General features: G+C 58.5%; 1 protein-coding gene across 1 annotated transcript in view; it reads right to left on the bottom strand.

Moving 5' to 3' along the window:
- Positions 1–221: 221 nt before the first annotated feature.
- Positions 222–14041, bottom strand: part of WDR86 (WD repeat domain 86) — a 68245-nt gene continuing 54425 nt past the window's right edge. The window contains 3 exon segments of the mRNA XM_054237532.2: positions 222–529; positions 682–785; positions 4027–4162. Coding sequence (XP_054093507.2) covers positions 374–529; positions 682–785; positions 4027–4162 — 396 coding nt within the window. The 3' untranslated portion in view covers positions 222–373.

Genomic DNA, 14041 nt, shown 5'->3' with positions numbered 1-14041 from the left:
GTCCCTTCCTCTCAGCAGGAGAGACCCAGCTTCGTGGGGCTGGGGGTGCCGGCGCGGCGCAGTCCGCCTGCAGCCCTGAGGTGGGAGAGTCCCAGGAAGGGCTGGGGACTAGGCGCCGGGTCAGGGGTGGGGAGGGAGGGCAGGAGCCACCCGAAAAGGAAAAAGCGGGCGGTACCCAGGGCGAACACGCCCGCTCCCAGCGCCTCACGGCCACCCAGGAAAAACGAGATGCCTGCTCCGGGTGCTCCTCCAGCCCGGGCCTCCTTGCTCCTCCCCGGCCATCGGGCGCCGGCGCCGCCGCCGCGGGGCACAGGGCTGGGGGCTCTGGGAGCCGGAGGGCATCTGGGCGGGCATCCGCAGGGGCGCTGCGGGCTCAGGCGGGCTGCAGGGGCGCGGCGGCACAGCCCACCTTGTTGCTGAAGAGGCGCGAGAGGCTGCGCGTGGGCGGCGGGGTGCCCTGGAGTCCGCGCACATCCCAGAGGCGCAGGGCGCCGTCGTGCGAGGCGGTGTAGAGCACCTGGCCATGCACCTGCGGGCACGGGGTGGCGTCACCGGCAAGGCGGGGGGGTTAAGGGGACGGCGGCCTGCATGGACATATGGGGGCGGGAGCACCCTCCCTCCCGTAGGCGGCGGCCCGGGCCGCACCTCCCCGTCAGCCTCAGGCCGGGTGGAGGGACCTACCTGGAGGCAGTTGATGATGAACGCGTGGCCTCGGAACACCCTCCGCAGCTCTCCCGACTGCGCGTCGAAGGCCCGGGCACAGGCGTCCCCGCTGCCCGTGAACACTGCGGACACACAGGGCGCGCTGGGCCTCCCTCCCTGCCCCGTCCCCCGCAGGCAGAGGCGGGTGGCAAAAGCACAACCTCGGGCGTCTCGGGGTCCCCGCCCCACGGGAGTGTCCTGAGGCTCACATGGGGAGTGGACAGCGCCCCTCCAGAGAAACAGGGGTCCCCGCGGTTATCCTGCCCAGCCCTGCGGATGCCTGCGCACCAGCTGCCCTACCCCTCCTGAATCTCGCCCCACCAAGGCCCAGGCCCCACTCCGAGGTTTGGTGAAGTTGGTTTCCCTGCCGGGTGTTTCCTGAGGGTGGGAGGTCCCTGCCTTGGGATAATCGTCAGGTCCTCAAGTCTCCTCCCCCCTCAGCTTCCGCTGCATCGGCAGCCTCATCCTCCCGAACTCATTAATGGATCGGCCCTCCCTCTAATCAAAACCCAGCCCTCTGGGGTTCCTGAGCACGCATCCCCGGGACCCCCAGCAGGGGCGAGCCTCCGCCCTCCATCTGTCTCCTCCCGCAGGTGACTGCCTCTCCCTGGGGTTTTCCCTAAGAACTTAGTCCAATCATTTTCCAGCTGCAACCTGCATCCGTCACTTGGAGGTCTTAGACACTGATCGCGGGCCGCATCCCAGAATCTGATTTAGCAGGTGGGCCTGGGAATCTGCATTTCTAACCGGTTTTGGGTGATGCTGCTGGTCAGGAGGCCACACTGGGATGTGGACTAGAACCCGCTTGGCCTAGGCTGGGCTCTCAGAAACTGACCCAAGCAGACAGCTCACCTGGCAGGCATCCCAGGAAAGGCTCACGGGGAAATAGGATGTGGAAAGGGAGGGAAGAAGCACTGTGGGGTCTGTCAATGAGCAGATAACTGCCCTGGGCAGCTGGGATGCAAGCCTGCCAGGGACCTTGGGGAAAGGGGGTAGGACCACCTGGGGGTAAGGGTGCTGGGCTACCTATCTGTCTGAGGGTACTTGTTCCCAGCCCTTTTTTTTTGAGACAGGGTTTCACTCTGATGCCCAGGCTGGAGCGTAGTGGTGTGATCATAGATCACTGTTAACCTTGAACTCCTGGGATCAAGGAGTTCAGGATTAACAGTGATTTATGTTCCCTCCTGCTTCGGCCTCCTGAGAACCTGGGACTACAGACATGCACCACCATAAACAGCGTTTTTTTGTTTTTTTGTTTTTTTTTTTTAAGTCAGAGTCTTGCTCTGTCGCCAGGCTGGAGTGCAGTAGTGCAATCTCGGCTCGCTACAGCCTCCGCCTCCCGGGGTCAAGCAATTCTCCTGCCTCAGCCTCCTGAGAAGCTAGGACTACGGGAACACGCCACCACACCTGGCTACCAGCTAATTTTTAAAAACATTTTGTAGAGGTAGGGTCTTCTATGTTGCCCAGGCTGGTCTCGAACTACTGAGCTCCAATGATCCTTCCCCCTTGGCTTCCCCAAGTGCAGGAATTACAGGGATGAGCCATGGTGCCCAGCCTGTTCCCAGCCTTTTTGTTAAAGCTACAGAGTGAATGGCCCCAGAGGGTAAGTTTCATTTCTGGGTCTCTTTTCAGCTCCTTTCTGCCTTCTCCCCACAAACTCAGAGACAAATGGACATGGCCTGGAAAACCCAGGATGGCTGCTGAGCTCCCCATGGGTGGGAAGAGGATTAAAAATGAAGTGTGATCATCCCACAGCCTTGCTGGCCAAGACCAAGAACCGAGCTGGGCAGCAGTGGGCAGCAGGCTCTGCTCTCCCTGCGGGCTCCGCGTCCCGGCTGCACAGGGAGGTGCTCTAGGCGGCTGCCAGCTAGAGACTTTGAGAATAGAACCTTCCTGGTGTTCAATTCGAGGACCCAAACTTGGGAGCAGAGCCATAACCACACTTCCAGACTTGGACACGGGAACAAAGGAAAAATAATTTTTCCGTGTCAGACACCTGAATCCCGAGGGCACGTCAGGCGCTGTTTTCAGAAATCTGCACTCTATCTTGATCCAACACCTTTGCTGTGAGGTCAACTTGAACATTCCACTGTGACTCTTCCCTCGCCCCCTCTCCTCCCTCCCAGAGGTAGAGCCAAATGGCCCGGATGTGTGACAGGAACACAGCTCTTTGCCTGCCCAACAAGCCATTCTGCCCTTCTTTCTTTCCAAAATAACCCTGATTCCATGTTGGCAGCAATGTCCTCAGACAAAAGACTTTATGATTCTTACTCTTGCAGACAGAATGGTCACAGAGAGGTATGGAGAAGCCCTTGGATGAAGCTTCCAGGGAAGATCTTAAAGGGACCAACCCAGCTGGAAGACGTGTCCTTTTGTCCTTCCATTCTCTTCTCCCTGCCTGCCTAAAACATCAGATGGCTGGCACTGTAGCAGCTATCTTGAGTCATGAGGCTTCTTTTCTTTTTTTTTTTTTTGAGACGGAGTTTCGCTCTTGTTACCCACGCTGGAGTGCAATAGCGCAATCTTGGCTCACCGCAACCTCCGCCTCCTGGGTTGAAGCAATTCTCCTGTCTCAGCCTCCCAAGTAGCTGGGACTACAGGCGTGCGCCACCATGCCCAGCTAATTTTTTTTTTTTTTTTTTTTTTAGTAGAGACGGTTTCACCATGTTGACCAGGATGGTCTCGGTCTCTTGACCTTGTGATCCACCTACCTTGGCCTCCCAAAGTGCTGGGATTATAGGCATGAGCCACCGGGCCCGGCCAAGGCTTCTTTGAACATAAAAGGTCTGTGCTTGGGCTGACGAAGCAGAGTGACAGAAGAAAGCTGGGTGCCTGATTACTGTGGACCCACCCACTCCAGCCTAGACCACCAGCCTTTGAAATTCTACCTGAGAGAAAATAAACCACTACCTCACTGGAACCACAGCTACGTGGATTTCTCTTCTCTGCCGATGAATCCTAAGGTCAAGTGAGGTCAAGCCCATGTGGCCCTCAAGCTGGATGGTTAAGGGGCAGTCACTGTCTCACCTGGAGATTTAGGATGTACCCTTTGAGATATGCTTTTGGCCCTAGTTCCTCCCAGCAATCAGGTCTCCCAGGCTGTCCGGAAGAAAGGTAGGAAGGAGCCACCAAACCCTTACTTGGACCTTCTTTGCAAAACAGCTGGAGAGATGGGGAGGGGTGTGGAGAAAGAACAGGCGCTGCCATCGGATGCTGACTATTGGCAGCCAAGGTTCAACGAGGGAAAATCGTGCAGGAAGTAAAGAAGCAGAGAGGAGAAGCCGGGCTGGGGTGGTGCAGGCCGCGCCGGGCCAGGTCACTTACAGGTACCCGCGTGGTACTTGAGTGCGCTCACGCTGCGTCTGTGGGCTGTGAACGTGCGCACACGCTCCCCCGTGTCTGCCAGCCAGCACTTGACAGTCTTGTCCGCGCTGCCGGAGTACACCAGTCGGTTCACCAGCTGCGAGGAGGAGCAGGAAGGGTCGGCAGCTGGGCCAGCTCTGAAGCCCCCAGACTTCTCCCTCTAGAAGGGGGGGAAGAGGCGGGTGCAGGTCTCGGTGGTGACACCGTGGGTGAGCCTGGAATAGCCCTGACACAAGCCCCACAAAACCGCCCACTTCAGCACCCAAAAGCAGGCAGCTCCTCCTGCCCCACGGGGCAGCGATGACAGGGCTGGCTGCTCAGCCCACATTGCCCTGGCAAGTCCCTGGCTCTCTGCCCCTTGGCTGCTTCCCCTGAGGTGAGGATAGGGACAGCCCCTTCCTCGAGGGCGTGAATGGGGAGCAGTGCTTAGCTGCTCACTCCTGCTGTCTGGCGGAGGACAGGGCTCCCAGAGAAGGGCTTTCACATGGGCCTTTTGCTTCAGAAAAGGGCAGTCAGGACAGAGAAAGTCCTGAGTGAGGGTGTGAGGTGACTTCCACCAGGACTGGAGCCGACAGCCAGGGGCTGTCATGGGGTCTCTGCTCCCCCTGCTCACAGGGCTCACAGTGAGAAGAGGGCCCTGGAGACAGGATCTCCCACTGTCTGATGTTGCTGTCTTATAGGAGGGATGGAAAGGGCCCAGGAGACAAGGGAAGGGGCCTGGGAGTCGCAGCCCCAGGGAAGTGTGGAGACTATTAAAATAATTCTGTAAATTCCCCTAAACACCACCCAACCAAGAGCATTCCCAGCCAGCACCTCTGGTCAGCAGAGTCCCGGGCAAGAAGACAAGGGTAGGCAGTCAGGTTCCGAAGCTACAGTGACCTGGCGCAGTGGCACAGTAGATAGGAGCTTCATGCCCCAGAGAGGCCACCAGCTCCACTGCTGGGCCCAGGAGCCAGGAGTCAGAAGCAGGTCAGGCACTCAGGGCCCTTCTCTTGTGGTCAGCAGGCAGTGGGCCTCCCACCGGCATCTGGAACACGTCCCTCCTAACCTGCTCTCCCGGCCACGCTCTGGGCCACTTTCCACTAACGGTTCCCCATATTATCTCCCTGTTCAATCCCAGAGGACAGATGTTCCACAACCCAGGTCACAGCCCAAAGTCAAGTAAGTCAACTGGCCTGGGGCCAATCGCTGTGGCCAGAGAGGGTGGTGGAGCCACGAGGAGCACAGAGTGGCCTCCGGGAGGCAGAGGCTGCGGGTGCGACCTGTGGATGGTTGCCTGCCCTCTCAGCCCTGCTGGGGTTACGGCAGGCACCAGCCCAGGCAGCTTCCCTAATTGGATGGTCCCCTCCCCAAGGACAGAGATGCATGTGACTGCCCACCTGCCCATGTCGGCTCTGGCAGGGTTCCAGAACATTCCTGCACTCAGACCTCAGCTATCTGCACCACCCGGGAGCACAGTTCCTGCCGGTAATGCAGGCACCAGCGGGAAGGACAAATGGACCTTCCTGAGCCTGCAGGGCACACAGTCCGGTGCTCACAGCCTTTGACAGCCCCTCCACTTCCTGAGAAAGCCACCCCTCCCACCTGGTGCCCGAAGGCCCTGCAGGAGCTTCCCTGGCCCCACCTTCTGGTCTCCCCACCACACGCCTGTGTCCACACTGCTGCCCCCAGGACCCCTGGGCATATCCTGGGTTTCCTTCAAGTCCTCCCTGCCCAGAAAGCCCTTGTACCCTGATCCTCCCTTGTCCTTCATGGGCAAGCGGAAGCCCAGGACCCGTCCTCGCACCGCCCCCCGTGCGCCATGTCTGCGTCCTGGAGGCTGGGCTGACCACCGCGTTTCCTGGCAATCTTCCCACCACACAGCCAGCTCCAGAGCCAGCCAGGCCCCCTGTGCCTGCATCCCACACAGTCACGGAGCCTCTCGGAGTGGGGAAGGGTGGAATGTTTGAGACTGAGACCCCCAAGGACTGACAAGCTTCACAGCCCCACACTCCTGCGCTGCTCAGCCCTGCACCAAGGAGGCTCACTGTGTGTCCAGGGTGGGCAAGGACAAAGGGAAGCCCCTCTTGCTCCCTGGCAGCCAGCCCTCACCACACGGGGCCTGTGGGCTCTGTGCTTAGTCCTCCCAGCAGCATCCTACCGAGCAGGGCCGGAGCCACACAGGCCGAGGGGTGCTCCCAGCCCAAATCCTCAGCATGTAGAGACCTTACTGTCCCTCCAGCTGGTTTCCCAACAGGACAGGGAGAGTGGCCACCCGGGGAAGCCTGAGCCAAAGGGGAAGGCAGGATGGCCAGGTCCTGAGGGCTATCCCCAGCCACGGTGGCTCTGAGATCCAACCAAGCAGAAGCAGAAGAGGGCACTGGCCTGGAGCTCTGCTGCTGAGGTCCCAGGTGCAGGCCTACAGCTCCAAGGGAGCCCAGCAGGGATGGGAGGAGGCCTCAGAGGGCCTGGCAGGCTCCAGAGCAGCAGACCCTCTGGGATGCTCCTCCCAAGCAAGTGTCAGGGACGTGTCACCTGCCCAGTGACCACCTTGTACATGCTGTGGTGCTCACAGGAGCGCGGCTGGGAGATGCACAGTCCTGGGTTCAAATCCTACCTCCACCCCTCAGCAGCTGTGAGATGTGGTTCCTTTCCTTCTCTAAGCTTCCACTGTCTCACGTACAACACTAGAAACAAGACCCTCCTGCTCAGGAGGAGGCCGCAAGGGCTGACGCGCTGCTACGTGCCATACACAGCCCAGGGGCTGGACATGGCAACTGCCCCCATCCCTATAATGCAGGTGCAATCTCTGCCCCCCGGCTCCCGGGAGTTGGATGAAACTCATGAGCTGGTACGACCGGGCTTCTGCAGCCAGAGACTACCCCACATCCTTGCTGTGGTCTCCACTGGGTCCCCACCGCCTCAGCCTCCCATACCTGGACCCAGAAGTTCTTTCCTTTCTGTGGCTGGATTTGAAATCCTCCGTTTCTTTAAAATTACAATGTTGCTATCTGATTTCAAAAGTGGGTGCATAGGTGTCTATTTTAGTATTTACTACAATTTACATTTGAAATGTTTCATAACTATTTAAAACATCCCTGTAAAACCATGAAGGGACAGGGCAGACTCTCTCTCTCCACCTTCACAAGGACCCCGGGTCAAGCCCAGAACCTGGGTGATCCCTCAGAGAGTAAGGGAGGGGACTGACCCCCAGCACAGGGTGCCCCTGGCTTTTTGTCCTTGGGTTTGTCACTTAGAAGCGGGTCCTCACATCACCTGTGGTCCAACCCTCTCCCAAGGAGGCCTGCGTGCTCCCGGCTCTGTCCACGCCCGGCTTCTGGGACCCCTGAGGTCCCTAGGCTCCACCCTGCAGGCAATCTTGTAAAAAGCGAGGGAGGCAGAGGCCCCTCCGGGCATGGCAATTTCTCAGGACCTCACCTCTGCTTTTGGCCAACTTGGAGTGTGCCGCAGGCTTCAGGGAAGCAGGGAAGGTGCTTCGTGGCTACCTGGTCCCCAGGCTGACAGTCGGAGGTGGGGTATATGAAGCTACGGTCTGAGAGTCCGTGCCCCCCAAATTCAAGCTGGAACTTAACCCCCACTGTGATAGCATTAGGAAGTAAAGTGGTAATGAGGCCCTGCCTCATGAATGGGATGAGTTCCCTTTTATAAAAGGGCTTGAGGGCGCCTGTTTGTCCCTTCACCGAAGATGAAGGATGAGGCTAGAGCAGCACCCACCAGACTCAGCACGTGCTGGCACCTTGACCTTGGATTTCCCAGACTCTGGAACAGTGAGAAATACATTTCTATTATTTATAAATTACCCAGTCTAAGGTCTTCTATACATTTTTTTTTTTTTTTTTTTTTTTTTTTTTGAGATGAGGTTTCACCATGTTGCCTAGGCTGGTCTCGAACTCCTGGCCTCAAGTGATCCACCCACCTCAGCATCCCAAAGTGTTGGGATTACAGGCATGAGCCACCTCACCCAGCCCTCCGGTCCACAGTATTTTGTTACAGGAGCAGCAATGGACCAGGACTCTGGGAAACTCTGCACAGCCTCTCTCTTCCTCCCGGCTTCTGGAAAGGCTGCCCGAGTTTACTTCCACAAACCAAAGGAGCCTGACCTGCGTGACGTGAGTGGCACAGACACCACAGCTCAGTCAAATGCGCCGTCACCAGCAGCTCCCTCAGGGTTCCCGTGGATGCCCCACACTTGGCCCAACAGGAAACCTCGGCCACTCTCTCCCTTGGTTCTTGACTCATAAGCACACGCGCTTCTTCAGCAAAACAACTCCAGAGGCGACACGACGGGCCTCACAAAGCCACTGTGGGGACCCAGGAGTCTTGAGGGCATCTGGGAAGGAGGGTGCCTGCTCCTCCCTGCTCCGGGCAAGGAGCCGTGGGAAGTCCTTTTGTAAAGCTCACTTCCTGGTCTCAGGTGCACCTGCCAGGCCTGTACCCACAGGCAGGGGCAGAGAAGGATGCCTGGAGGTGGGCATAAGGCCCTCTCTCATTTGGAGGAAGGGGAAGGAGATGAGGTGTCATAGACCATGGCTCAGTGCCCCCGACTACATGCTGAGAGCAGCGAAGAGCACCAAGGGGGTCTGTGCTTCACTCTCAGATGGCAACAGTGCCACCTGCTTCACGAGGTTTCTGGGCTGTGGTGGAGGAGCCACCTGGCCGCTCTGGCTGAATGCACAATCTCCAGCCCAGCAGCGCGCTGAGGCTGAATGAAGACTCCAGGCAGGCCATGGGGCAGGGGCCCCAAAAGGATCCAAATGTAGGAGCACAGGGGGTACAATGGCCAGCCCTGGTGCTACGAACCAAGGGACAGTCAGAGCTGGGGGACACGGAGCACTCCCAGGGCCAGGGCTGGGGAGCAGGGAAGGAGCTGGAGGGGAGGAGATGAAAAGTCCCTGGTTCAGTATTCGACAATGGAGCTCTCCCTGTGAAACAGACTAAGCCCGGAGCTCACTGCACACCCCCGACGTCAGGACCCGTCTGGCCACCCCAGGGGCAGCCATTGTGTGTCCCCACTTGGCAGAATGTGAAAAGGGAGGCCCCCACAGTCAGGGAGACTTGGGAAGTCCCACAGTGTCCTGAGGCTGCCGGCCGAGGGGATGGTACAGTGCCCACCTCCCATCCCTTTCCCTCCACACACACCTTAAGACTCATTTCACTTTGGCAGCTCCTCGCAAAGCTGAACAGAGAATTCCCAAGTTACCCACAATCCCACTCACAGGTACTACCCCAGACTGAAGGCAGGACGCACCCGACCCTCACCTGTTCACAACACCTGAATGGTGAAAGTGACCGCATGTCTATCCACAGGCGATGGATAAACAAAATGTGGTATCCACACACCAGGGAGTATTTCTCAACCACGGAAGAGGTGGAATCCCACCATGCGCCACGAAACGGGTGAGGCCTGAAGGCCTTATGCTCGTGAAATAAGCCAGACAGAATAGGACAGATCCTGCCTGACTCCACTCATCGGAGGTCCCAGAGTCATCAAATCATAGAGACAGAAAGCAGAAGTGCCCGGGGCATGGAGGGGCAGGGGGGAGTTCTGATTTGGGCCGATGGAAGAGTCTGGAAATCATGGTATGATGCTTGCACAGCACTGGGAACGTGCTTCACACCACCAAGTGAACACTGGAAATGATTTAAAGGGAACCTCCAGCTGATCGGTGGGACCCCTCCTGTGCTTCCTGGACCCAAAAGGACCACTCAGGCACTTCCGAAAGGCAGATTTGCGAGCCGCACTTCCAGCCCATCTGATGAAGGCTGTGGCAGCAATGGTCCTCGGTCAGAGAAACCACAGACAGGGCAGAAGGAAGAACTGACATAGCCACCTGTGGGGGCAGGGACCGGAGAGGGGAGGGGACGCCAGACCCAGAAGTGCTGCTTCCTGGATCCGCTCATGAGGCCAGCCTCCTGCCCGCCCTGGCCACCTGAATCTCTGTCGGGAGGCACCCTCTGTGTTTAGGGCAGTGTCAGAAATGTCCCACTGCCCTAAGCAAACCTAGCTTGTAAGACAGCAGCCTTCTAACCCTGCACAACTCCAGTCTTCAGAGTGGTGTCAGGTGAAAGAAACCACATACAAGGGAAGACAAAGGCAAGATCATCCCTTGGCGTGGTTCCCGCAGGCAGCTGGGTGAGCCGGAAGTCCTGGTGAGGCTGAGGGGTGACCAGAATGTGCTTCTCTGCACCAGGTCCAGGGCGCGACATTCCTTTGCAAGAGGCAGATCTGGAAGGGTGGGAAAAGGTGCATTCTCCACGGCGTGATGGGGAGAAAGAGGGAATCTTAAACATGGACAACATTACAACACACTCAGATGCACCGAAATGTCACCCGACAGATGTCCCAAGGGATTAAAAGGAAGGAGCTGAACGATTAGGGAAAGGACAGGGACAAAGGAAAAGATGCCCCCTTCTATCTAAACTCTAGAACTCTAAGTACAGGGACGCCCCTTCCCCCGGCCCGCTTCCCAAGCACCATGAGGCTGACACCTTCCCGAGTGAAGCAGGGTGTCACTTAGCAGTGACCTTAGTGACTACCTGACCAGCGACCCAAACCCATCAGACGTTTGGCTGCCTTCAGCGCCAACTGCTCTTTCTGCAAAAGAAAAGCCTTCTGCTGGCCCCATCAGACACTCGGGGTATGGCACAGAGCAGCCCAGCTGAGACCCGACAGCCAGGCCCAAGCCAGCCACATGCTCCCCAAGAGCGGATCTCCCAGACCCCAGCTCTGGCCGGGGCCCCAGCCTATGCTGCAGCCTGATGCTCCCCTGCGCCCAGGCCTGGCCACATCCCCTCTCCCGCCCACACACAGCTGGCCGGAGAAGCCCTCTCTCCATGTGCCCCCTGGACCCCCAGCCTCTCAGACACCTTAACCCCCACGCACCCACCAGGACTCCTCATCAGGGAACAGGAACCTTTCTCCCTGATGAGGACCCATGCTGGAACTTCTGGTTTGTCCTTACAGGGGTAAACGGACCCTGCCCCAGAGGCCCCCATCCTGAGAGCACCCCTATGTGGAAAGCATGCAACCCCTGAAGCCCCCCACCCAGGGAGCGGGCCTGCCCATACCTCCTGTAGCCTCTGAGCCCTGCAGGACGCCGCCCATTCACTTGCTCATCCTGCTGACCTCGCTCCCAGGTTGGGAGGTCGAGTCTAACAGAGGAGGCAAACTCTACCCCTGCCGCTACCAGAAGCTGAGGCCTGGGGCTGCCGGCCGCCCAGGGACCGCCCAGGCCTGTCACAGGCTGTGCACCCTGCATGCCTCTCCCATCACTGCAGGGCCACTACCCAGGTGCCTGCTGGGTCCTTCCCTGCCCTCTCTCGCCTTCCTTCTGTCTTTATGAGACCTAATGGTCCTGAGAGGCTCACCTCCACCTCCCACAACCTTCCGACCAGTGCATTCCTAGGGGGTCTTGCCTCTCATGGCAGCCCTGCCCATCTCCAGAGCCCCCATTCCTCAGTCCTGGCTCCCTGCACCCCACACTCCTGCTAGGACAGAGCCCCACTGGCCACATGGGCCAGGCTGTTCCCATGGCACCGTCTCCACTTCTTTTGTGGGGCTAAGTTTCAAAGGGAATGAAAACTAAGGCACGGCCCACAGCCAGAGCCTCTGCCCGTGCTCTCTCTTCAGCATGTGTGCATGTGTGTTCAGTGCGTGCATGTGTGCTCGGGGGGTGTGCACATGTGCCAGGGGTGTGCATTCACATGCATGTGCATGTGGTGTGTGCGCGCCTATGCCTGTGTGTGCACATGGGTGTGTGGGGTGGGAGCTGTCCCCTGCACTCTGCCCTTCAGCCTTCCTGACTCTGCCAGGACACCCTAGGCTCCCACTCTCCCGGAAGGACAGCACTGAGATCCTACAGAATACCCCGGGGAGAGAACCTGGGGAATCCCACCATTCCTGGGGAGGTGCAGCTGTCACCTGGGAGGTCAGTGCTGCTTTTCTCCCCTGCCTGCCCAGCACCTGCCTCCACGTCTCCGCCTGGCCAGCAGCCTTTCTATGCTTGCGCTGGTTCCTCTCTTACCTGAGTGACATGAGGGGGAGTCACCAGCTCTATCTGGGACAGGCCTGCCCCCCAGCCCCTGACCCCTCCCCTCCCAACCCCCTGCCCTGGCAAGCTCAGAGCACAGACATGAGCCAGGTGGGGAGTCTTGGCGCCACTCCACACTGCTCGCCACAGAACTCCCTGGAAGGAAAGAGGCCTCGGATGCCCCTAGCTCTTTAGGAGTCCCAGGCCACTAGCACCACTTCTCATGGGAACCCTGGGAGACTAGAAGAACTGTTATCACCACCAGCATCCGACAAGGACAGACACAGAGAGCCGGGAAACGTGAAGAGTGGCAGAGTGAGCCTGCCCGAAACACGCCCCTTCAGCAGAAGGGTGATGCTGAGTTAAAGGCACGTGCGAAACAGATGCGAGCAGTGCACCCTGACCTTCCTCCTTCCTGAAAGCAGGAGATAAACACACAGAAACATTCTTCTCACCAGAGGGGGAGCTGGGGGCAAGGAAACGTGAGATGGGTCCGCGCTGCTGCGCCCCTTCTCCACGACGAGCTGCCCTCCCAAGCCCCTCAGCTCACTGCATTTGCTGATTTGCTTCTATTTGTCCACCTGTCCCAATGTGCCAATGTCTCCAAGGTCTTGTCCCAATGTCCTCAGGTGGAACCTGAGTTAGAAAAGTGGGGTTTACATGCCCCACCCAGCATCTCAGGGACCTGGGTGACCCAGGCTCACAAGGGGACAGAGGTCCACACGAAGTGAGCCCTTCCCCGCTCCCCTGGTCTTGGAGCCCAGGGTCGCCCTTGTCCCCAGAACCCCACATGGAGCCCCTGACCTGGCTCTCCCGTGGGGCTGAGCACAGTGATGCCTGTCTAGGGCTGCCCCCGACTCCAGCCCCATCGCTGGGAGCCTGCCCCTCACTTCTTCTGCGGCTTTGCTGTGCACCCCAACTGCTCACCTCGGGGGTCAGACCCGCCCTGGAGCAGGGCAGAGGCTGGCCACCAGAAACATCTAGACCTCCGTGTGGGAGATCACACCCAACAGGTCCTCCAGCCAGGTACACTGTTAGTTCCTTCACAGCGACAGCAGCAGGGACGGTCACAGTCGAGGCTGCCTGCCAGCACTGATCACGGGTCTTCCATTGATTCACCAAATCCACACCACAAGCCCATGGACGGGGCAACTTCACACCATAATCCCTAATCCAAAACCTCGGGACCATGTGTTTCGGGATTTTTTTGGCTTTCTGAGATGCACTCCTGCATCTGCAGGAGAGGTGTGGGGACCCCCAGGCGCTGGCTGATTGAAGCACACAGTCAAACGTCTCTTCAGGCCAGGCTCTGCCGCCAAGAGTTTTCGTGCCAAGCTTAAGCAAAAAACTTCTCAGTTTTTGGAACTCTTTGGATTTAGGAATTAAGAAGGGGTGTAATCCTCCGTGCACATGTGAGGAAACTGAGGCACACAAAGGCCAGGTGGCTTGCCCAGGGGAGGCAATGGGGACGGGGCAGCAACCCATGTCCCAGTGGGCCACACCACTACAGCGCCATGTACCTCGTCTACCCTGGATGTTGGCTTATAGCATGACGGGGCCCACTTCCCATCCCCAGGCCCTGAGGATGAACCCGGGAGCTGCAGGTGTTCAGCCTGACCACACAGAGACAAACCAGGAAAACAGTCAACCCTTGCTCCACGTGCCCTGCAGGCACGGTGTGCCCCAGCCCCATCCCGCGTGCAGGTCCAGAAGCTGAGTGTGATGGGGTGTGTCCTGCCTGCCCCATAGTCGCATGTTGCAGCCCTACCCCGAGGCCATCCCTATAAAGGTGGCCTTTTTCAAAGAGGGTCTTTAAAGAGGCAGTTGGGTTAAAGTGAGTTCATAGGGGGCCCTAATCCAGTATGACTGGTATCCTTCTAAGAAGAGATTAGGACACACACACACGTGAGGACAGGGAGAAGGCAGCATCTGCATGCCACGGTGAG

This window comes from Callithrix jacchus, chromosome 11 (genome assembly GCF_049354715.1).
Source record: "Callithrix jacchus isolate 240 chromosome 11, calJac240_pri, whole genome shotgun sequence".
In the NCBI taxonomy this organism is placed as follows: Eukaryota; Metazoa; Chordata; class Mammalia; order Primates; family Cebidae; genus Callithrix; species Callithrix jacchus.
Note: the sequence above shows the minus strand (reverse complement) of the source record. Positions and strands in the feature narration are given on the sequence as shown.